The sequence below is a fragment of the Anopheles arabiensis genome, chromosome 2 (assembly GCF_016920715.1).
Source record: "Anopheles arabiensis isolate DONGOLA chromosome 2, AaraD3, whole genome shotgun sequence".
Taxonomy (NCBI): Eukaryota; Metazoa; Arthropoda; class Insecta; order Diptera; family Culicidae; genus Anopheles; species Anopheles arabiensis.
Window position 1 is genome coordinate 17,866,939 of NC_053517.1, and position 25,108 is coordinate 17,892,046.

General features: G+C 45.0%; 2 protein-coding genes across 7 annotated transcripts in view; both read right to left on the reverse strand.

Annotated features, from left to right (window-relative positions):
• Nucleotides 1-18,683, reverse strand: part of LOC120895357 (calcium/calmodulin-dependent protein kinase kinase 1) — an 85,283-nt gene extending 66,600 nt beyond the window's left edge. For 3 of the 5 annotated variants that reach the window (XM_040298653.1, XM_040298650.1, XM_040298652.1), the window contains exons 1-2: nucleotides 18,126-18,683; nucleotides 10,042-10,841 (exon numbers count right to left, since the gene is read on the reverse strand). The gene's annotated coding sequence lies outside the window, so the exon portion shown is untranslated. The remainder of the gene's footprint in view (nucleotides 1-10,041; nucleotides 10,842-18,125) is intronic. The other 2 variants (XR_005738311.1, XM_040298654.1) reach the window with 2 other exon arrangements.
• A 715-nt stretch (nucleotides 18,684-19,398) lies between these two features.
• LOC120894831 (ubiquitin-conjugating enzyme E2 G1) lies at nucleotides 19,399-25,083 on the reverse strand. 2 transcript variants are annotated; one of them, XM_040297677.1, is made up of 4 exons: nucleotides 24,952-25,083; nucleotides 23,841-24,295; nucleotides 22,544-22,646; nucleotides 19,399-21,993 (listed from the first exon to the last, which is right to left on the reverse strand). In XM_040297677.1, exons 2-4 carry the CDS (start codon nucleotides 23,884-23,886, stop codon nucleotides 21,639-21,641), a joined length of 504 nt encoding a protein of 167 aa, XP_040153611.1. In that variant the 5' UTR covers nucleotides 23,887-24,295; nucleotides 24,952-25,083; the 3' UTR covers nucleotides 19,399-21,638. The 2 variants fall into 2 exon arrangements, with proteins under 2 accessions (XP_040153611.1, XP_040153612.1); XM_040297678.1 differs by having other exon boundaries at nucleotides 24,887-25,010.
• Between the last annotated feature and the right edge of the window lie 25 nt (nucleotides 25,084-25,108).

A 25,108-nucleotide genomic window follows, 5' to 3' on the forward strand; every position in this document is an offset into this window, starting at 1 on the left:
TTATCCCCCATACATTCGCTTTTTGATGTTACGACCCTGGAAAATAAACAGTGTTGGCGTGCTGCTGCTGCTGCTGCTGCTGCTCCCGGCTTTTCTCACGGCATCCTTCTGCTGTTTTCTTCCTCTTTTTATTTGCACGCGATGGGCCGAGCCGCACCAGTAACCCTGACCATGGTTACCATTGGAGACGGGAAAATAATGACCCATTGAACATAACCACACACACTGCTGTGACAACGCAGCCGGCAGCATTGGGCGAGCATTACATGGGTTGTTCCACTGCGATGCTCAAGGATGGGTGAATGCGGCAGGAAGTAAATGAAAACAAAACCACAGCTAATTGTCGCTAGCAACTGCACAACATCATGTAGGTTTACTCGGAAGCTGAGGGCTAATTGAAATTAGGTACGAGGTTTTGTTTTGCTTTTTGTTTTGTAATTTGCAGATGCAGATTCCTTTTCAGAGACGATACAGCGAACTTGAAGCGCTATAACATAACGCCAGTCCAAAATTGTAAAATCAAATATAGTTTTAAAAAAAACCTATAACTTCAAACTTTCACTTCACGATAGCTGAATTTCAGAAGCCTATAGTTTCCCTCTGTGGGAAAATGGTTGAGCTTTAAATTTCATTTAGATGAGAACTAAAACATTGATTTTACAGGCTTTTAACATATCCAGCAAATCGCTACTTTACGGAGCTATATTTTTAAATATTAACCAAAAAAACTATTTTGTACCGGAAAAAAACGTTCTGAACAGAGAAAGATGACTTGGCAACAAACTAAGACGAAAAACAAGCTTCGATAATAGAAAGCTGTAGACATTTGATACAATCAGTTAGTATTTTCTTATCAATTTAACGTTAGACCTCAACAAACTTATATGCGCAGTAGTAATGCGGTCCGCGAGCTGAAAAGTTTGGAGACTACTGAAATAAAGGAATGACAAATAAAATTCATAGTTTCACCCTTACCAATACAAGTATTTTTCCTCAAGCATTTACTCGTTTACTTACTTCATAATTCGGTCACTACACGTTGCCACACCAGTGCATTTGCGTACCATTTGTAGCAAACTGCATTCAGCTCAGCATGGGAAGCGCACGACCACCGTTTATTACATGGCGGATAAGCATCTTCACATTTCCAGAACATCCAAAGCGAAATGGAATGGATTGGTACACGCCTATCTACCAGATCAATCATGACCACGTTGATGATAGCAGACCAAATGTCACAGATATATCAGCAGCACACCCACACACCCAGGTTGAGTGTCCCCGTGTGCAAGACTGCGCCCGAGTAACGAAGTGTTTCATGATTTCTATCATGGCAGCCCGCAGACGTGATCGTGATCTTCATGGGTCACGTACAAACCGTGCGTAAAACACACACACCTCTTTCTTCATTCGCACCTTTCCCCCACCTCCATATAACCACCTGGGTGTATCAATTACGTGCCACCGCATGCCGCGACTCCCCTCTGCTTTATGTTGCATTGCATCAAGATAAACCGCTCCCATGGACGGGCATCGGATGACTGACCGGAGCGGTGCGCCGAAGATGTCGTAGAAATCATTCATGCATGGGGGGTTGTTCGCGGTTCACTTAGCGTCACCGCGAATCGATACGCAGTTACTCACGCCACACACGATTGAGTTCAAATTGTAAGATTCAACTCACTGTCGAGTGCAAGGTAAGATTGCTACCATGTATCTGGCAGGTGCATGAAATGAAATGTGCTTTAAACTGATGAAACAAATACCAAATGAAAGCATTTCATTAAATACAAATCTACCCTCACACGCAAAAGCCCTCCTGGTGTGTGATACGGCACTAATTGAATTGAGCAGATCCGGGCAAACGGTTTTCAACCTTTCAAGCTTAATTGCATCGAAAAAATCCATTCAATTTAATTAAACTATATTTTCATACGGAAAAGCGCTTTCCATCAGTAAAACGACTATTCGACTTGCTACTTTGCTTGTTACACCATTTTTTCGTCGAAAAACATTTTGTTTTTGTTTCCACCTCTCCACCAGCGTATTGGTTTTACTGCTTCAAACCTGTAAAGAGAAAGGAAAACAACCCCGGACACATCAAATCAAATCAACGCGCGCTGGCTTGTGCGCAAAAACAACACATCATCTCCCGCCATTCGCGCGTTATCTAGACGCTCCATGGCTGCGCCATGGGTGCGCTGGGGAGGTCATCGAGCGACGGTTATCAGCCGTCACGAGTTCAATAGAGGGTATCAGCAGAAGCTGATGCTGTAAAACACGGCCAGCAATTGGGGCTACCCACAACCCGGACCTGGTGGAGGAAGAGCGCTCGCTAAGCCAAACTCACAACCATGCTCACTAATCTCGCTACGATGACATTGCGGTGTACGGAGGCCATCCATCGGGTTCTGTGTGACCCCGTAAAACGGAAAACGCACACACAAATATACACAGTGTGTGCTATCTGTTGGAATGTAACATCGTAAGAACCACTCTTGCTAGCTAGCAGCTAGGCGGTGTTGTAATAATAGAAATCAATCGTGTCATTATGACCACTCTCCACAGTAGAAATCGAACCACCCGCTAGAGTCCTTACATTGCAGGCCGAGTTCGATCTCGCATTTCCTTCCACACTCAAAGGAAGGGGCAGTAGGAAAATGGCACCAAACACAATTTCCGATTGCGTTAAAAAACGGTGAACACTCAATACACTATCAATTACGGGAAGGCTTTCATCACCTTCCGGCTGGTGCTGGCCGGCTTGGTAACTAATATCATAACTCAATTTAGCTACACATAAAACCACGCGCCGGCTCCGAAAGTCGGGCGAAAGCAGAAAGGAGGATAGTTTACCAATAAAAATGGATCCGATCGGCCCACCCCCCACGGCCGTCCGAGGGACACGACGACAACCCGTCTAACCCATTCAGCAGACACACGTGCAGACACACACGCACACACACATACAGGGCAAGTAATTAATATCATAGCTCCCATGAGAACTCGGCTCGATTAATGGACACCCATTCGTTCGTTCGTTCGTCCGTTCGTTCGTTCGGTTTGGTTCATCAGTCTCTGCCCGTCCCAGAACTCTGAAGGGAGGTAAGATCCAGCAGCAGGTGGAAGGGCGGGACAGTCTCATCAGCGCACCGAGCACAAAACACATCGGCCGTCCGCTCTCCAGAGGGAGTCTCGGCTCTCCGGCCAATGCCACCGATCTAAGTGAGACAAATAGGCCCATCAATTACGCGCGAAGGTTACGCGCGCTCCAAGAGACTGCACTCCGGTGCCTGCTGTTCCTTTGGCCACGGCTAAATTGGTTGGCGTCCAGCTATCGTCTTTCTCTCTCCGACGACACCACTGGTTCATTAGCATCATTGGCACGACAAACACACACACACACACGCAAGAACTAGCACATCTTGTTTGGTCCGGGGGTGGTGAGGTTTGGAAAGTTTAATAATTGAAGTGCGGATCTCGCAAACCAATCTAACTCTGTACCTCAGAGTACAGAGCTCAGCTTCCCTCCTCTCCTTTACCCTGCCATGCTCGACGGATGTTTCCAGCGCTCCATCTTGACTAATGCTCGTTCCATGTTCGAAATTTCGTTGGTCCTTTTCAGTTTTATCCAATTCTCAAAGCTCAATCTGTCCAGGCTCTGTCCTGGGAGGCTGCTGTGGGTAAATCAATAGGGATCGGCATGGAATCGACACGGAAGCTTTGAAGCAATGGGCCTACGAGCAACGTCCAGTCCAGCCCGCGTTGGCCAATGGATAATTTATTCAAATATAAATTAAACATTATGCCAATTACGCATCATCAAAGGCCCAAGTATGCAAAGTGGACAAAGTGGCTATTAAAAATGCATTCAAAAACAAACTTTTTTTTATCCTCACTAACAAGCCGCCGTCTCGTACACCTTTCGACGCGCATCGGGCTTAAAACGGTGGTGCAGCACACCATTAAATGGGGTTTCACTTTAAACCAACGGTTAAGGTTCGTTCAACTTCTGGTACAACCGGTACCACCGGCGGATCGGGAAGGTGTACAATTAAATGAAAATAAATCTTGCCGGGTTTGGGCTGAGATTCTGTGACCAACGGTCAGCATTGGAGAAGCGCTACGTGCGCACCTATGCAATCAATTCTCGTTCACCTGCAGAGCTCCAGACACTGTCCCAACATCTCCTGATGGAGTTCCCTTCCAGCTGCTCGTGCAATATTGGAAAGGAAAAGCGTATTTCCGAGCAGCAACAGCAGCAGCAGCGGCAACAGCACACGAGCACACTAAAGATAATTGACCGCCAAGTGTCGGGCCGCCGGCTCAATGTTTCAGGGACAGGCAGACAGACACAGTGCCGTTGCCTACAGCAAAATGGAAACATGAAGGCACGAGAAAACATCACTCTGTCCCAACCGAACAGCAACAAACGTCGCATATCAATTCCATCCGAGCACCCGAGAACACTTGGGCAGTGGCAGCATCCATCGAACAAAATGATTCCACCGCACGGGGTGGTGTATAGTACCCCGAGGTTCGTGTATCTTTATCTTTTGGTTCGTTGCGAATACGAAATCCTCAACCAGTCTAATTGAACGAAAAGGAAACACGCGCGCTCAATCGTATGGAGGGTTTTTTTATTATTATTTGACCAAGGAAAGGGAAGTTGCCGCGGCGTAGAACTTTCAATCATCCCCGACCCAGGTCTTTCTCGCAACTTAAAAAAACGCGAGAAAAATACCACCTGAAGCGATAAAGCTACGTCAAAACGATACGAGCGCGCCTTATTAAGTATTCAGATCGCTCACTTTTCGCACATCTCTCGCAGCGCCGAGGGCCCGCCGCAATGGGCGAAGCGAAGAGCAAACGAGCAATTTTGCCAGCAACATCGCGCTGGAGTGATCTTTAACGTGGTTAGCTATTTTTAACACCAACGGCAGCTCGCCCTCTCCAGCTGGAATTCCGTGCGTACGGTACCCAACTGTTGGAGCGCTGTCCCACTGCCTGTATCGCTCGTGTCTGTGTGCCCTTTTTTCAGCGATGGAATCAATATTTTTAGACACAGATAGTCGGTACAGGCTGAAGAGCTCTGGCTGACCGACCTTACTTCATGCACGCAGTGGTTAAATGACAGTTCTTCAACGTCTTCAAAAGTCACTTCCACCTTCACTTGATGGAAAGTTTTCTTTTTAAAACAAATGTAACGATTTTATTGACTAGTTTTCTTGTACGTCTTACCGCGTGAGGAATGTTTTGCTGCAAGCAATTAGTTATCCGTGAATAAATAACATTTTCTTACACTTAGAGCTCATGAAGTTTGCTAATATTTACAATCGTAGATGTTTTTTTGGCGACTCCTCACCCAAGTATATCGTTCCTAAATCTTCCTTTCCGTTGCTTTATCTTCTATCTATTGCTGCTTTTCCATACGTTTGGTTGTGTCATCAGCCCTTACGTTTACTGGACTAGGCAAGCATTTTTATAATAGAAAAAATTTGGCGGTGATGTTTGGCCAAATTTGTAATAATAAACATATAATTTCAAGATGTTAAAGACAAGGTAAAATTTACAAGCCGGTCTCATGGTACAGTCGTCAACTCGAACGACTTAACAACATGCCCGTCATGGGTTCAAGCCTCAAATAGACCGTACCTCTGTAGGTCAATACGTAGGACTGACTATCCTGCTATGGGGGGGGGATATCCAAAAGTCATTGAAAGCCAACCCCACAAGTGGTACAGGCAGGCCATGACCGACAACGGTTGTTGAGCCAAAAAATAAGAAGAAGAAGAAGAAAAAGAAGAAGAAGAAGAAGAAGAAGAAGAAGAAGAAGAAGAAGAAAATTGGCATAAAAAATGCTTCATCTTTCAGCCCCAAACATGTCGTAGTTTGAATGTGTCTTTTGGAGATGCTAAACAGGTTGTAAAGTTGCAACCTCTTCATAAAGTTTTTAAAATTCATTTTGACTAATTTTTCTGTTCACTGTTACTAAAATTGTGGTATTGATAGTTTGATTTTAATCAATCTATTCATGTGTTAGAAGATATTAGGATCCTATGGATATGGACCTTCAAGGAATAGAATTCGGAAACGGACTGAAAAAGAATTGTAGCTATAAAACTACTTGAAAACAGTTACAATACGCTTAGAAAAGCGTCAGTAATCGTCTAGGTGAATTTGTATGGCATTTGGAGGCATAACTTATTGAAATCATAAAGAACACAATCAAAACCCAAAGCTATATGCTGTTTGAAGTGATCATAGTCACCAAAAACTACTTTACAATTCATTTGAGGATATTACCAAATTGACCATATGAGCTTAAACTATACAATTCCATTTTTATGTTCATGATTGTCGATTGCTGTAGCTTTCAAAATGTGTCAGCTTGATATTTATAACAAATTTAAGTGTCTACCGTTTGCCCGAAAACTTTAACAAACAATCGTAGTAATGGCATGGACAGTCACAGGCCTAAACTGAAATAGGAAATTACTCTGAGCTTTTGCATATGAGCTGAATAAACTAAACACTACCCACAGAAGCAAAAAATGCAAACAAACTACACGATCACATTTCACACTTCCTGCTCAAAACTACCTCGAAACACATAACATGCAGCGCCAGCCACACAGGAAACGATTTGAACTTCGCGAACAGAGCAACTGTGTAGAACGTTCAAACAAGATTACTCCCATTTGCGCTACTGATACACTCCCGCGTGTACCGAGTAGGGAGCCCCCCGAAAAACTGTGGAGAGTATCAGATTGCAAAGTACATGAGTTCTGCCACATACTCATAGCGATCAACAAGTCTGACTGCTTCAAAACTACACCGTCTCCTTTCAAAAGCAGTCTATCGAACGTTCGAAACGTTTCGTCTTCCTCCACTGCTGCCACATCCGTGAGTTTTTCTCCTCTGCAGCTGCTTTTACAAAATGATGCCGTTTAAACTGCAACCAATGCATTTTCCCCTTTTCCGCTGGTTTGCCACCAAAGTGGAGTGAACATCCATCTATCCATCCATCTATCCATCCATCCATCCAGTAGCAGCAGCGCACACGGGAAAACCACAGGATCATACGGATTGCTCGCTACTGCGTCTATCGCATCCTTTCCCCACACAGTGAATGCACCAGAAGCACTTGAAATGAGTTTTCCCGCATCAAAAGTCAGCGCATGGGGTCCTTGATAAAAAAGAAACTAAACCACAACATTCAATGCAGCGGGGGACGGTTTGGGGAAGGACAAATGGGCGAGAAAATGCTCTTTCAGTCAGCCAAACTCAACTCCCCAAGCTCGCTGCGTTCGTGCACAATTTATCGCTATTAATCATCGATCAGGAGCAAAAGGTTACGACGCGTCCCACGTATACCACCACACAAGGGTCGGCAGCTGACACGCATTGTGTCACTGTGGGATGGAAGCGTTGTGGAAGTTGGTTTTTGTAGCCCTTATAGCTTCTTTTATTGTTTTTTTTCTGTTTTGTTCGTTTTATATTTCACTTTTTCAGACCCACAGGAACAGGAACTGTACTGCGGGACCGCAAAACTGCACTGAAAAAGGGCCCCGTGTATGTGAGCCATGCGGGAGATTAGAGCCACCTTTTGACCTTTCCCGTCACGCGCACAGCCACAGACACGGAACTCTCTATAGCACAGTGCACTTGCCGTTGGGTGGCCGGTTAACGCAGCAGGATGAGTGCAAAAGTCAACCAAACGAACGAGCAAACGATGTTCAATTATTTCCATCCATCGATCATGTTAGCTCGCTTTGGTGGATAGATTGAGTGAGCTGGCAGGAAAGGAAGGTCAGCAAAAACAATGACTCGAAAAAAATGCACCCACCCGGACGAACGACCAAACCCGATCGACTAAAACAACAAATCCCATTAATTGAACCGGCCGTTTCGAAGGCTGTGATAGAGAATCGGGAAGAAGGTTGTTTTGCTGTTTCCTCCCCCTTGTTTCCAATTTCCATTATTTGCATGGGGCAACAGGAGGAAAAGGAGGAGTTGTGGAGGTGCAGGATGAGTTTGTCTAAAAAAACGACACTGAATTTGATGCTCAATGTCGTCAGAACTCATCAAGCCAAATAGCGCAGTAGATGGAATCTTTGGGCCAATATTTGTTTAACCGGGAGAGTGTGCCTGTGTGCATTTCGTCTTATCCTACGTAACTAAGCAAATAGTGCGCTGACGCATTGATTGAACACCGCCCATTAGGGGACACTCTGGTTGGATTGTTTTTTTTTTTTTATATTTGCAATAGAAAATGTGTATTCTATTAGTTAAAACACTCACGTCGGGCCGGGTCCAACAGTTTGCGCCGGCAAGAAAAGCAATATTGCTTGCGAACGTGTCGTGTCGGGTGGGGGTGTTGTACTGCATCTTCAACTATTCTAAATGACAAAATACCTGCCTCACTGGTCACAATCATCATTGCCAGCGCCTTCTGCCTTTCACTGTCACGAGAATGACCTTTCCGCCGCACTAGTAGTGATAGGGTATTCTTGATCGTGCATCTACGTGAGCAATTTCAGTGTCCTTGGAGATGGATACCCTGCTAAGCCCTAGTCCCTTTACCCCGCAACGTTACAATCCCTGGACGCCGGTGATGGTCGCGCTCACCTTCGCCCGACGTTCGGGAATTTTTGCCCATGTTTAACGAGATTATCGGGAATTATTTGCCGCACGTGCTGCTATGAGATGTGCTGCAAATTTGTCGCTCTTTGGCGCCGCGGCTCTTGTGGCGCCAGAACCGCTATTTCGGGGGGCGCGCTTAGTGCTTTTGTAGTGCGATAAAAGCAATTCTACGGAAGGTGCAAAAGCTCGCAAAAGGACCAGCGATGGGATGGAAAGAACGGAACAGGGTTTAGCTTGGAGCAAACCTACATCGCTTCACGCCACAAGCCAACCAACCAGCCATTGCTGATGCTACACTGAACTGAAAAGAACGACAGTTTGGAACGCTTCTCGTTTTTCCCTTGCTTTTATTGCCCTAGAGCCATGCTATATTCTTTATCCACGCGATCATTGTCTGGGCCGGGACAATATTTCCACTGTTTGATCTCGGAAACTGTGCTACTCCCGTAGCGGACATGAATCATTTGGTTGCCGAGCTATTTTGATTATCCTTTCAATGCGCGGCGGGAAGGAAATATCAAACAAAAGCTCGGGCTCGGGATATTACCAGCAGTAAGGGTGGAAAAGCAATAAGCTGCGCTATGCGAACGGTAGAGTGATAGTGTGGAACACATGTACAGGGGTAAAGGTAAAGGATGTAGCGCGCACAGTCAGCTGTGGAAATTGCTTGCAGCTTGGTTATAGAACATGTATAAGGAAACGGCAGACAACCATGCGCTTCAGCAGTCGATCGTATCGATTGATTTTACTTCCAATCCTTCTTTTCGTTTAATGCTGTGCCTGTGCTGTTAAAATGCCTATTTCAGTGATTTTTAGTGAGATGATATTTGGTTCTTTTTTCCAAATTTTCGAAAGTATCGGTGAAGTGATAACTGAACCGGAAAAGAGCAGGCCCAATAAAACCACCATCAAAATCCATGCCACAACCGATAATGTTGTTCAGCAAAACATTCACCCAAGCTAGGCTAAGAAGACATCGAAGCAGTTTTGTAGAATGGTTGATATCCCGAAGAGTCTCTGGAAGATTTTCGCCGAAATGTGTAGTCTTTTGAAGTTTTGTCACTTTAAAAGCATTCGAGATAGGGTACCACGAATATGTAGCAAGAATTCCTGGAGTGACGATTACTGTTGAGATCTTCACCAATCCAGTTTCATCATCATTATAACCATACTTACATCGGTAATTGGACAATAATGGACCATTTCCCCCATGGAATTGATTCCCAAACTGTATTCTCTTTCACACACACAATGGCATACAAAGGACACGATGCTTCGAATGAAAACGACGGAGCCGCTCGAAGGATACGTAATAGTAGCAAACAAGAGGATAACAAAAAAACGGCTCCCGAAAATCACGCTCCCAACAATCTGTTCCCAGCAACATAAACTCACCTGCGCATCAATAAAGCCCGGCCTTCATCAGAATGGCTTTCACGCTCATCGCTCGATCGAAGATATTAGTCGCAAATTAGCACTTCATTCGCTGGCAGCGAATAGCGGCACACACAGCCGGCCCCCACGTTTTGCTCGGTTTGCGTATAATCACTTCCTGAACTTGGCAGACCAGCGCTTCTTCTTGGCTTGCGTTAGACACTTTTACTCTAGCGAATCAAACGGGGCAAACACTCACGAGAGCACACACACACAAACAAGAACACAGACAACACAGGAAAAACCGAGCTTCACGATATCGCGAGCTATCACTCCTTTGCACGCTTGCTCCATCCAAAGCCAGACAAAGAAAAGGGCTTGCCCGTTTCAGATAAACATTGGATCAATAGATATATGCGGCACACGACGATTGCACTCACCACCGGTCGTTGTTGTTGTTGATGTTGTTGAGGCAGAACTGACGGTGGACCATGGTCCTGCTATCCTTGCAGCGATTCGCCTGCTGGCTACCCACACTATTCGCAATATATCGACATCGATTAGCACCGCGTGGACCGTTTGGCAGGACGTTTCTACTTTCTTAATTTTCTTTTTCCTACCTTCTACTATTAAACCATTCCACACACTGTGGAATACACACACTTGCACGAGGCGTAAGCAGTAGTTCTCGAATGGGGCTTTACCCCTCCTTTATCCTCCACTAAAACAGCTAGAACAACAACAACAAAAAAACACTGCCACACTTCTTCCGATATTCAGCACTGGCCTATTTTTGCACACGCCTCTTACAGTATTGATTGCTGAAATGGAATTAAAAAAAAACGTAGAAGCATCGTTATTAAATGGATTTATATCGACCCGCTGCGGGACACGGTATTACGATTTCCACGCAGACAATTCCTATAATTATTATTGTTTCATTTCTCAAACAGCACTGCACTGCCCGTACAGATTGAAATCTGGATCCTTTTTCCCCAACGTTTGAACGTATTTTAAATTATTCAACACAATCAATACCGTCCGGAGCGTAATTATGGATTGGAAAGGACATATCGTTTTAAAGCAACAAGCACACCACCTAGGTGCACCTGTGTGGAAGCGAAATGATAACAATATACAATATGCACTGCTGCTGCTGCTGCTGCTGCTGCTAGTCCCACCCATACCTAGATGCATTGGATATTTAAATCATTGTTATCAGTTCCAGCTCAGAACATAATTCTTCTTTTGGGTTTTCCACCCCCAATAAACCTCTTTTTTGTGTTGATAAATTACTGTTTACAGTACGATCGCGCACTGGTTGGATAGTTTTATGTTGGCCTTTTAATATATTGATAAAGCGTCAGTTAATATTTCCGATTCCTAATAGCAGAAACTTTGGTTCAGAACTCAGAACACGTGTTTCGAGGTTATTCAACAAGAGGCTTTCGCTATGTCCCAAACTACACAATTAACTTTGAACTCCGTTTCAATAGCTTTCTGTGGTTCTAATGCCTGATACCGACTGTGGAGTCGGTAAACGTAGGTTAAACTAGCATTCGGAGTGGGCAGCAATCGTCCAGGACCATCCGGAGTCGGAGTCAACTAGAATTGGAGTGACCCAAAGACGTCCGGACTTGGAGTCGTTCGGAAGAAAAGGATGTCCTAACAGTGATCCATCAAACTAGAGCGTTTTCACTATGTTGTAATGAAATGCATTTAATTGGTGTTTATTTTACGCCCATCTCAGCTGCAAATTAACGCACTACACTATTTATTTCTTTCCTTGTTACTCAACTTTCCCCAACACATACATAAGGCAGATAATCGTACCTAATACATATGCTTCATTTTCAACCCACCCGACCAAGGTCCATCATTATGTCGATCATTATCCTTTGGCACCAAGCCAAAGTGCTAGCGAACGGGGGGAAAAAACAAAACTAATCATTAACTCAGGTCCGGCTCAAAGGTTCCCCTTGATTCCCCTTGCCCAAACAAACAAACTTTACTTCATTAGCTCGCACTACGACTCCTCCAGCGGCCACACTCAGATTAGATCGTCGCCCCTTCGGTGCCTAATGCGATCGTACAGAGACGCCCTCATTGCGCCCAAGTCAAGCTCAACCCCATCTTTCTGCGAAGTTTATCCTGCGAAGACGACGACGACGACGGTGTACACCACCTTCGATGGCAACGACGCCTGTACTAAATGCTTCATTAGCTCGTTTCGGTGCGAAACGTCACATTCGCAGAAACATTTACTCCCTGTTTGTGTGTTGGCGGCGTGTGAATAATGGCGAATGCTGGGCCGCATGATTTACCGCATGCACATTCTAATTATCTCCTGCTGCGGTGACCCCGAACTTTTGTGAGGAGGGGGGGGGGAGGTTTGTCCCTCTCCTCCAGCTGGTACAGTAACAGTAATTACAGGATCCATGTGCCCATGTGCGACGTTACAACATGCCGCCAAATCCACTCCACCAGCAACGTCGTTCGTCGTCGTCAGTCGGCGACTAGGCTGGATAGTGATGAGTGATTAATTTCGTGGTGTCATTACAGCACGCTTGCGGAGGTACGGAGAGTGGAAGGCCAAATGCTGACATCTTCACGTTGGCACATTTTTCGTACGTGCGCATTTTTAGCTGACTATGAGAGATCAAATAGCAAGCTGCAATCAATTGCACCAGCGTTGCACCATAGCCTTGGGCTTTCGTTCATTCGGTTGATGAGAGGATGAGAGGTATTTTTTTTTGCTAATTATCCCTTCTCCATTCATCCCCCCCCCCCCCCCTATCAGGAGCCGTGTGTACAGATTCCGTTCGAAACATCATTACAAGCCTTTCCAAAAAGGTAACCTAACCTTCGTCAAGCTTATTAAAATGAACGCTAATATCTCATCTTCACAGATGCGATGCAAATGAGTTGAGAATGTTGAACAAAACAAAAAACCATTCTAACCTAGCTTAACTAACCCACAACTTGTCCGGTGAGATGAAACCCTTTCGAAAGTAACTGATGCCTCTGCTGAAGCTTGTTAATTTCGAACCATCATCCCCTCTGCCGGTGACACGTTTGACGAGCGAAGTTGATGAAGGAATACACCCCATGACATACTACGCACCCGGTTAAGTCAACATTAAGTCACAACTTTGGAGCCACGGGTGACAGCAGCGTGGGAGTACATGCGTTGGGTCGCAGAAAATAAGTTCGTTTCTGACTTTCTGACGTTTTGTGTTGGAAGTTTTGTGTCGCCGGAAAGAATGGATCCATAAAATGGAATTATTGCCATCTTATGTGGTGTTGATTACGATAAAAAATATGCAATTGGATTTGAACTTTAAAAAAACAAAACTAAGCAATAACAAATCAGACAAAAGTCTGTCCTGACCAAGACGAAAAGTATAGGATCATGATATGCGTCTAAAGAGACTACGACGATACGACGATCGTGTACTTCCAAACGATCAACAAAAATACAACAATCAACTCAAGTCATCCAAAACGTGTCCAGATCAGGGTCCAATGTGACGCACATAATAATCGTCACATTCAATGTAATGCTCTGAGGTAGGCATGTATAATAATGGTGAATTGGATTAATTAAAAAACAATTAGCCCGTGATCGATTTTGGCCCATGCTTTGGACTTTACACAAAAATAGCGCAAAAACAAACATCCTTCTCTCTCGCACCCCAAATACAATCCCAGACCGTTTGAAGCGAAACAAATCGAACACACCCTGTTAAAGCACTGTGTATGTGTGTGTGGTGGGGGACTAAGCGTTTTAGGAAGCCCATCAAAGTCAATCATTTTATCCGCTTAGTGCTTCAACATCCCGGCGCTCTGCAACAGGCTAAATTTGCCACCGTTCGTGTGTTGTGGTGTGTTGGGAGAAGTCCTTTTTTTGGTGGAGTATTCGCAAGAAATCCCAACGTTATCGATCATGCTACGGCAGGTACGGCGTGTTTTTGTTCGCGCTAATGTAAGATTTATTGACGTCAAAAATAGATCCCCTCAGCAACATTGGCCGGAACAAAACAGCAGCAGCAGCAGAAGGCGCTACAGCAAAAAACCAAAAAAGGGACGGATTGTTAGCAGGCAACACTCACACACACCCTGCAACCCTGCTAAAACGACCGAAAATGATTGTAATTTGTGCCATTGTAGCACCACTACACACTTCATTCTTTCCAAGTTTACAAGTTGATCACAATCAAAAAGCATGATGAAGCAAAACCACACACACAGACACATACTGGCTGCGCTGCTTGATGAAGCTCTTTTATGAATGGTTTTAAATGTGAAGTAGCGATTTGTTCTTTGTTGCGTTGTCCCTTGTGGTGAACTTGGGGCTGTTTTTTTTTTTTTTTGTTAATGTTTAACAGGATCTTCTCTACGCCGCCCTGAGAAGGGTCGCACAGCGGGGGCACGATTATTATGCACAGTTAATTGCGCGATCCATGGCGCCAGTAGCTGATCATGTAAACGCAATTTCCGCCATTGATACAGAGAGTTTTTGTTTCTCTAATCTTTTTACATTATAGTCTTTTAATCTTTTAGTCTATAATCTTTTCCCTGTTCGTTAATGCTCAAGGTCTCCGGAATTGTTGGTCAATATGTTGGATTAACATACGAAAAAATCATTAAGATAAGAGACTACAGAGTTTGAGCCCAAATGTTCCGTCATTTTAATCTTTTTTTTTTTGCACCAAAACTGAGTTGTTTTTTATCGTTACCCTGAATATCTCAACAACCTGTACAAGAATTAATCGGATTTTTTTCATCATACTATCTTTACATTATTCCCTACTCTTCGTCAAGATATTTGTGGAAAAGAAAATGTTTCTCTTGTGTTTTGCATTATAAATGGTGACTAATTTTAATAAAAACAAACTCTAAATTTTTAATGCTTTGTAATTTTAAAAAAAGCTTCTTCGCAAAGATTACTCATGTCTCATGTTTACTAGTAAGTTAACAGTTTTGAATGAACTGTTGATTTTTTAATAACAAGGCAAAATTCCGTAATATTGAATTATTAATCCTAAAGATTTCGAACGTTTTCTACCCTATAATGGGATTTTGAAGCATAAAACAAAGCATTTGTGCCATTACAATTCCTACCAGCACGGTAACCCAGTTCAGCCAAATGGTTCAAGACCTCAAGAGTAGTGGCCCAATCGGGCATTATGCGTTACCCCCTTTGTCAGCTGGCCCGTGTGTGTCAGTGTTACGTGAGTTTTCACCCTCCCTTAGCCGGCGGATTGCAGCGACTCAATTCTCTATTCATAACCATATATGTATGTATGTATATATGTATGTATATGCCCAGTGTATGATACTCTTGGCGCGACGCGGCAGTACGTGGTTCTTCTATGCATAAATCTACGGCCGTGCATACTACGCGCCAGCCCCGACGACACGATTGCCGACGAGACGCCCGTGTCTTGGGCGAAGTTGATAAAGTTTAATTTTGCGCTTGAAGAAAACATTGCAGCAGGGATAGAAAAGCACGCCTTCCTGAGACACTTCTTTTAAATTACATTATCGTAAGAAGGTGTGTGTTGGTGTGAGTCTCTTCAAAACCAGCGGGAATCAGTTGCTAGATGTACAACAGGCTAACTCTCCCCCAGCGGTTAGTCTCTCTCTCCCTCTCCTCGCCTTTTACGCTCTCCCCCGATCGTCTATAGATGAAGATGTATCATCATCGTATGCAAATCGTTACGCTGAAGTTTCAGGAAAGGCTGCCAGGCCCCCCCCCCCTGCGAACGGCGAACGCTGGAAGTTTGAAGCAGATCTGGAGATTGGATTTTCTGCTCAACCTACTTCCTGCCCATAGAATGGCGTAGTTCATTCTACGCAAGCCAATCGCTTTAAATTAATGCACTTAAAAAAGTGCAACCATGCAACACCAAGGTAGAAGAAGAGGAAAAAAAAACAACGCGTCCTAAAAACTGTCACGAAACGTTTCTTCCTCCCAAAAAAAAAAGAAGAAAAAACAGTACATTGGTAAGAATTCAGCCACCAGAAAATCGGTGCAGCGCATGATGGTGCAGCTGATGCAGACCACCCCCCCCCCCCACTTCCGCTTGCAGTTTCCGCTTTTTGTGTTCGTTCCACTTAAAACTCCCAGCACGGGTAAAAATGCAAAAATCTGGGTCATGCACCGATCGATTATCGTCGATGGTAGTAGAAGAGCGAAGGCAGAGACGACCGGCTGCTGTGCCATTCACGGTGGAAGCCAAAAGTCGATCGCTTCGCCACCTTCACCACCAATCCCGGTCGGAACCAGCCGGAAGATTGTGCTCATGCTAAAACGACCGGCAGGAGGGCACGCACACACAAACACACACCGGGTGAATCCTTTCACTCGAAGGGAAGCGAGCGGGAAGAGTGGCCAAACATGTGTGTGTGAGTGTGTATGTGCATTTGTCAATGTTATCCACTCTTTCTGGTACCGCCAAATGAAAGAAGAATGAAACAAACCCTCCCGCCCCAAAGCAAAAAGAATCAAAGCAAGCATGGAGATGACGATGACAATGATGCTGCTGGGATGAACGTGAAGCAACAGCAGCAGCAGCAGCAGCCAGTACAGAGGTTCCTCGCCAGCATGATGTGCTTTTCTGACATCACTACGTTGTACGGGGGGCTGTGTGTTCGTGCCGAAAAGACGGCGTCAACTTGGTGCGCTGAATGGAGCAACACGACTAAAATGAGCATTCTATCGGCACACTTAAACGAGAACGATTAAATTAGGTCACACTTTCGGTTCTCTTGGTTTTCTTGCACCTACGATTCTTTGGGCTTTTTTCTCTTCTTTTTTTTTCATGTCATGCTGTTGGCGGCTCGCTGTGGGAGGCGGTACGTAGGCGATTCTTGGGTGACGGAATTATGCACACACACACAATTTAATTAAGTTTCATGCCACCAATTTCCGAAAATTTCAATCATGCAATAAAGCAAAAAAACACGATAATTGAAAATCATTTAAGGAATATGTCACCGTTAATTAGTTTGGTGGTAGCTTTGAGCCAAAGCGATGGTGCGTTATTTTTAAACATCATCATTTATGGCAAGCAAAAAAGAGGGAAAACAATGTAAACTGTTGCGGCATGAGCACGCTGCGGAACAAGGCAATAAAACAGCGGCCGGAATTCGCTCCACACCAATATTGCAGCAATGCTCGAAGAAACTGTGCGATCGAGGGATGGAGAGGGGGGTGGTAAAAATCCGGAAATTCCCAGTATTCTTCATCCGCTTCCCACGTGTAAGCAGCAAGAAAAAGAAGAAAATAAAACTCCGACGAAGTAAACGACATCAAGCACAGAACCAAACACCACCACAAAAGCATGCCCCCAACTCAACCGAAAGAAGTAAAGCTCAAGCACACACAAACATACACACACAAAAACATGTTCACAACCACTTCGACCGGCATCGAAGGCCAACATCTTGGAGGTCATCCCGCGAGCGCACCGGCACGGCGTGGCACGAATCATATGGTTTTGTTGTTGCCGCTGCTGCCGCTGCTGCTGCTGCTTCTACTTCTGTCGCTTCACAGGCACGTTGTAATGCGTCTGTTTTGTGTTGTTGCCTGTTTGCACAACTGGGCTACGTTTGCCGGTTTGCCACCATTGCGCGGCCCTGTCCTCATCCATTTTCGCACATTTCACGGTGGGTTTCGCGGCCACCGTTAGCGTTTGGCAGCACAGCCTCCTTCTCTTAAGCTCATCCCCGTAGTGTTTAGTAGAGGTCGTATGTGTGTGGTTGGTTGTGTGTGTGTGCATGCCACTCCACCCCTTTTCCAGTATCACCCTGAGAGCGACTTTCAAAAGTTGCTGCTGCTTTGTTTTTTACGGTTTTTAGCTACTGCTGCACCCAATTTAACCCTCTTCTGCACGAAAACAATACCCACAACATACGAAAGCGCGAACGAGCGCATACACCGAGCCAAAACAACAACACGACCACCACCACCACCACACAGGCAAAGAGGCTAAACCACCTGAAGACGAACCCCCTCGCAACAAGATCGCAGCAACCACTGGAAGGAACGTTTTCGTTTCACCTCCGTCTTTTTGTGTTTTGCTTTATTCTATACCAACCTTGCCGCCACACGCCCAGCACACCTTTTGGGGTGGCTGCTGATGCTGATGCTGCCGCTACTGCTGCTGCTGCACTCCCCCCACCCCTTCCGAGCGACGGGGCTGTTCTTTCGGGGTTGCTCGCAAACCACGCGGTTTCAGACACACAGCCCCACAGAAAAGCCACAAACGGCCAACGTTTTTGCTGTTCGGCAATGGGCGCAGAACGGGGAGTGTTTGGCGCCGCGTTCTGTACCAGCAGTCAGCCAGCCGGTTTGCTTTTCTGTTTTGTGCGTCTTTCGCCCGTTTTTCCGCACACAACAAAAAACAGCAAGAACGAAACAAAACCGAAAACCCGTTCGCACTCGCGAATATTATACACGCTGGGACGCACGCACGCACGCACGCCTAAACACGGGTGAGCGCCCCGGTTGGTACGCGGTTTCGAACGTGTGGTGTTGTTTGCCGCGAAGCCAAAGCTTGTTTGTTTCGAGCGGCAGCGAGCAGCCTTTCCTGGACACGACGTCGCGGCACACTAGAACGCGCGAACTACACACGATCGGGCGTGCGCACGCGTGCTTTCCATCGCAGCACACGCAGCAACAGTAGCGCGCCAAAAGCCGAAGGAAAGAGATGGCAACGTGTTGCTTTGCTCCCGCTATACTGCCTGACTGCTACTACGCAGCGCGCTGCTTCCACAAACGGCTCGACCGGAGCCGGTGCAAGAGGGAAACAAAAGTTGTTCGGCTGTTGTTTGGCTTTCTCGCTCGTTGCTGGTTTTTGCGGGGGTATATGCTTTCTCTTTCTCGCGCGTGCAACTCGGTGAATTTACGGTAGTGCTCGATCGGTCACTTTAAACTGCTTCGGGGAGCTTTGCAAAACTGAAAGCACAGCGAGAATGAGGAGCTTTCAGTGGGGAGCGAGGGTTGAATTTCAAATTTAATTCTAGTGAATTTCAAACGACTTCTTCAGTGAAATGTAACTTTTCTTTTCATTTTCTAACTACAGGTATGTATTCAAAACTTTGTTCTCTAAAGATCATTAAGCTAAGGAATGATGCTATAACCCAATTTTAATGATCGTATATCCTTAGTAATAAACACATCTGCACTATTCGGAATGTGTGTTTTATGTAGCTTTTGGGTGACTTTTCAAACTCCATATACAATTGCATTAAAAAGAACTCGGTTAGATCCTTAAATTTCATATTGATAGACCCACCTAACGACACCGAGAGAACAGATACTGGGAATAAGTAAAGACAATGCTCCAAACTCACAACAACGGCTCTCTCCTGTATGTAGATCATCTTTATTTGTATTTTTTTTTTAAATTGTTTTACAATTGTCTCACTTATGGTATCGGCCAATGCATGTGTCTCCTAAATGTTAACGCGTGAGCCCGTATTCGCTCACAGTAGTTGTCCGTCGCTTCACAGAGATACACGCTTACATAGGTGTAGGGTATTTAGGACAGGGAAAATTATAGTTTATTTTCTCCTTTGTAAAACTGTTTTTGAACTAAATGGAAACGCAAAAGGAACGTACTGATCATACACAAAAACTGAACGCAAAATGAATGAAAATACAGTACATCTTTAGCACTCACGTCTGAATCAGTCTGAGGGCTCGATCGTTCTGTTATGCTGTAGCCATTGGGTTTATTATTGTTATGCTGTTTTTGTTTTTTTTTTTTTGCTAGTTTTTTTTTCTATTACTTCACTACTCTTACACAGGCTTAGATGCACGATCATTGCCCAACACTCATCACTTCGGTATCAATTATGTCACCCACCCACCGCATAACTCGTTTGCCGATACCTTTTTGTTTCCTTTCCTATTCCTACCTAAGCTGCCTTTATTTTTTTTTTCTTCTAAACTTCAATCATCGTTGCTATCCTGCCGTTTGAGTCATCTGGAATCATCTGGCCGGCTTAGTATTGCATTATTCGCACGTGTGCCTCAAACACAATACTTCTTATTTCCTCAGTATGATTAAATGTAGCTGTTGATTCGTATTGCGTTGCATAGTTATTTTAAATCAGTACGGGATAAAGGTCTACCACATCCAGAAATAAGGTAATCCGCCATCTCCTAGGTCGCATGTATCATAGTAACTGCCACGCGTTTACAAGCCTAATCATGTTCAGGATTCATCATGGTGTTTAGCCTACCCTGAACGAACCCTGCTGGCTGCTGCTGTTAGTCTACATTCCCACACTGACCACCACTCCGACCAGAGCAGAGTGCACGTTGACCGCCGGGGCTCCTTAGTTATTTAGGTGCAAATACGTTAGGTAGAATCGAGCAATCGAATCGAAAAGCTTGGGTGATCTTGTAAAACAGGGCTATTTACAACGTAGAAATGTGGCGGGAGCTCATTCTAACAAAACTGATGAAGTATTGAACGTGTTGAAGCACTGTTGAAACACGTCGATCTTTGAGCCGGGTTACACACACAGTAAGCACAATAAAGCGGATAGATTCGTTGATTATGCTGGGCTTTCCTTATTTGTCTCCCTTTCCGGTTCGCTCTTCGTGGAAATTACACACAATCCACAAGATGATTTAGGGTTCTTTTGCTTTTCATCGCATTATCATCTCTACACTTCTCTTTCCCTTTTCCTCCTTTCCGGTTCCTCGCGTAATTGTAATAAGTTGTTTGTAGTAGTTTTAAGTTCCTGAGTATCAAATGTTCGTCGTCCTCAAAGCCCAACCCGCCGTAAAGTGTACACAACTGTTCAGTTTGTGTTGTTTTGCTGCAGAAGGCGCTATCATTTTTTTAAAGATACAATAATAACGCTCAGTTCGTTAGGGGATTGCGTCTGAAGATAGCTTTAAATCATGTGTCAGTCACGTTTGCGAAATGTTCACGACGCAATCATATACGTAGATAGGCGAAATAAAGCATACAAGTAACACACGGAACCGTGATCGGCGATTCATGCGCAACGCTTGGTTTATAATTCGGGCTTAAGATTGTGATCAGCTGCAAAATGTGAAGCATGCTCTCCTCGCTCAATCACAGTCCATACAACTTCACATTTTGTTAGCAGCGTTTCTGGAGACGCAAGGAGGGCCATACAAAAAGGGGCTGTTTAGACTTTACTGGTACAGATCACCTTCATCCATCACACTACGGAGTTTCTTTCCGTTAACTCACACAACCAGCGCACGACAGGCACGACGACCACGCCAAACACAAAAGCGTTCGTATTTTCCTGATAGTATACTTTCTTTTGTGAAATAAAAAGTTTGAATGTTGAACCATGCGTGTGCGTGCGTGTGTGTGTGTGCAGTTGTAGTAGCGAACCGTCATAGTACGAGAAGGTAAGTATAGCGACACTGGCAGCAGTTAGAGATACCGGTAGGTGATAGTGGGATAGAAGAATAATGGTGACACACTAGTAGTAGACGTGATAGCGATACTTGATCCTTCAATGCCTTTCTTTCGTTCATTTTAGGTAAGTGTAATCCGTACATTAATTAATTAATAAATATAAGACAATTTAAAAAAAAAGTATTATAAATGCTACTAACAATCTTCCTGACTCTTCCGAACACACCGGGCTACCTTTCGCTTAAATTCCGGATACGCCTCTCGCCACTCCTTCGCCGCGTCCACGTTCGCCGGCGACTCGTCGTTCGGATCGGCCAGCATCGAAATGACCGATATTAGAATCGTCTCGACCGTGTGCACCGGAAGCCAGCGCTCCGATGCCTTCTCGTAGCCCCACTTGTCATCGCCCGGCTCGTGCAGGATGCTGATGCAAACGTCACCATTGCGGTCGATGTTCGGGTGCCAGATCTCTGTGACGAACTTCATGCGCGGCGGTCTCAACGGGTACTCCTTCGGGAAGTGGAGGTGTGCCTTGAAGAATCCGCCCTCGCTAAAAAGTAAATGCGGTAAGTTTACGTTAGATGTTTGCTGCTTAATTCGTCTGAAACGTGCAACGATAAGAAATGAAGAATTCTGAATGATACAACGGGTTAGGTACATTGTTAGACATTCATACATGCTGATTGAACTGATTTTTGCACACACACACACAGACCATGAACTAAGATGGTGGTTCTATGTCATCCACAAGCACGAAGATTCAAGAAAAAAAGAAAACAGTTTTATAAACTTGATGGATTGTAATCATTCGCTCTCAATGCCCCGCAGAATTCGAAACGTCTAGCAGGACGGCATGAGCAAAGATGCTGGTTAATGTCCCTCATTGTTAGCACACCTGCATTCGGCGTCTCCATGCCAAGTGCTTTCTGATGAGGTTAGTTTATAAATGTTACAGGTAGCCGTGTGATCAATGAGCTAAGCCAAACACAATTTCACACATTTGCATGCGCAGCACTCTCTTCTAGATTAGTTCAATCGAAATAGCTTCTTTTGTTTTAGCAAACGATATGAAAGGACGTTTTTATTTATGAATTACTTACTATAGAGTATCTGGAGGTCCAATGATGAGTACTTCCCATCTGAAGATGTCATTGTCGTCGATCAGACCGGCTGAAAATCCTTCCACAGGATTTTTGCTCAGCTCTACAAAGATAGAACAATTGTAAAAATGATAAGAAAACAATTAGAATCGTATTATTTTTGATTGTAGCGCTTTCACTTCCGCGCTGATTGTAATGTTTCACAATATTTCGTAATTTTTAACCACAATTTTGGAATCGCGATTCCATTCAATTAGTTCAATTCGTCTTCAACACTACATTTCGTACCTTAGAGCACGCCAAGAGAAGCAAATGAAAAGAAAATCCATTGCCACATTTCAGTTCGCATCAACTCAATTAACTTCCAACCTCCTCCATCCCATTCAGGGGTTTTAGTGCGACTTATCTTTTCATTCATTTTGTGCGTCCATTTCACTTTCACAAAGGTTACACAGAGTGTACCAACAACAAGAATAAATAAGGAACATTCCCACTTTTGCCTCTGACCCTGGCTGCGGGGAGGAGGTCGCGAAAACAAAGAGACATCAACCAAAATATGCATACGGTACGGAGAAGAGCAACTGCTGCTGGTTCGTTCGCTCAAGAGATGAACCAGAAACATGAACGAACACATTACAATGTTTTAATCAATTAAAAGATTTTACATTACAGACGCAGCCGTCGTTTACATGTGCAAGGAAACGAAGGTGCTTTTGCCACCGAGAACATGCCGACAGAACGGTACTTTCCCCTCTGACAAAGTTCAACGACGTACGGCAGCAGCAGCCATACGCACGCGTCCCTTCGTTCCCCCCCCCAACACCCTCGCAGTCTCACTAACCCCTCGCTCTGCGGCACAATTGCTCTCGCTCGCATGGGCGACTAACACCTGGTGTGTGGCGTGTGACGGCTAGGGAAGTGAAGGCAGGCAAAGGGGTGACAACAGCAAGAAGCCCCACTGCTGCTCGTCCGGGAACATCTGCACCCGTACCCGGCAGCAAATAAAATAAATACAACATGATAATATGTGCTTATCGATTTCGCAGTGCAAAAAGACTATCGTCCGGTGCGCGTGTACCCTCTCCTTCCTACCCGGCCCATGTATGGTTCATCAATAATCATTACACCGGCACATCCACACAAACCAGACATTTGAACACACGCACACACACACAGACAGACACAAAAAGCAAGGACGTTAGCAAGGACCTTCCTCCGTCTGGGACACCCTCGGCGCTTTTCGCATTGCCCAGCGACCCCCCCCTCCCCACCACACCTCTCTGACTCCACTACTTACCCGCCAGTTGTTTCTTAAGCAGCAGGGACGACTGAGGTTCTGACATTGGACGTCCGGGATGTTGGGGTCGAAGAACTTCCCCACTCAGTCAGCCGATCGGTCGGGTTGGACGAGATGCGACGTGCACGCTGTATGCCGCGGACAGATCTTTGGCCCTGCCGTCGACGTAGAAGTAGTAGCAGCTATTGCAGATATGGGGGATTTTTGTTGCCAATTTTCGATTGCTGTCGAGAGGAAGCCGCGTACTTCGTTGCCTCTTTGTCTTGCTTCGCTATTTCTCCCTCTTTTGCCTACAGCTGGTGGCTTGAATTTTTTCTCACCACTTTGCTCCGTGCTTCCAACAGCTCACACACATACACATACACACTAACACACACGTACACACACGCACACCAGGTTCCTCTTCCTTTGTGTTCGTTCCGCACGTTTTACGATTCGTGCGATGTTCCAGACTCCTGTTGAAATAGGATGTAAATTAATGTTTCGTTTTCAATATCCTGCAAAAATATGCCTCTTCCCGATATTGTACACGGTGCGCCTGTATCGTGCGGATGTGTGAAAATGCTCCAAAATTACCGGTTCATTTTCTTAGTCCTCTCTGTCTCTAGCTGTCCCTTTCGTGCTTGCTTACACGTTCTCGCTCGCCCTGTCTCTATCACGCTCTATCTTTCTCTGGTCCTCTCTATCTGCTCCGCTTTCTGCTGCTGCTGCTGCTGCTGCTGCTATTTGCGAGTTAGCAAAAATCTATTTCATTTCCAATTTTGACAGGCTTATAATTAATTATCGCCTCGTGCACATGCAGTGCCGAGCTCGCGAAAAGCAGACGGAGCAAATCATTAAGCTTTAATTCAGTTTCTAGATGCTTCTCTGCAACGAAACTGCTCTTGCTTGTGCACAGAATGTAGCAACAATCGACAAGCCGCTATAGCCCGATTTCAAGCAGGGTGAGAGAGCATTTCGGACCTGCACCATCCGGAAGCCAAATTATGTCAAATTAATCAATGAAAGACCTGATGATGGAACCGCAGACGGTGAAAGAAACGCACCAACTATCGGACGCACGTGCACGAACCAACGGGATGGATGTAGAAAATAGAGGAAAATCACGTACTTTTCGCTTAACTCCAACTCCAATTCGCTGTTCTGTATGATGAGTACGCAGTCCTGTATCTGGCAAACACAAAACGGAAGTGAAGCAATTCTGACAGCAGTGCTGCGAAAGCGATTCCCACACTGCTGCTCACAGCCGTCCGCACACTGGGCAGTTA

What these genes read in the sequence shown, in the direction of transcription:
- LOC120894831 (XM_040297677.1), bottom strand. Translation starts at nt 23,886, where the DNA reads ATGTCAGAACCTCAGTCGTCCCTGCTGCTTAAGAAACAACTGGCGG. An exon ending in GCTTAAGAAACAACTGGCGG is followed by an intron (nt 22,647 to 23,840) that starts GTAAGTAGTGGA and finishes CTATCTTTGTAG; the next exon opens with AGCTGAGCAAAAATCCTGTG. An exon ending in GGACCTCCAGATACTCTATA is followed by an intron (nt 21,994 to 22,543) that starts GTAAGTAATTCA and finishes TTTACTTTTTAG; the next exon opens with CGAGGGCGGATTCTTCAAGG.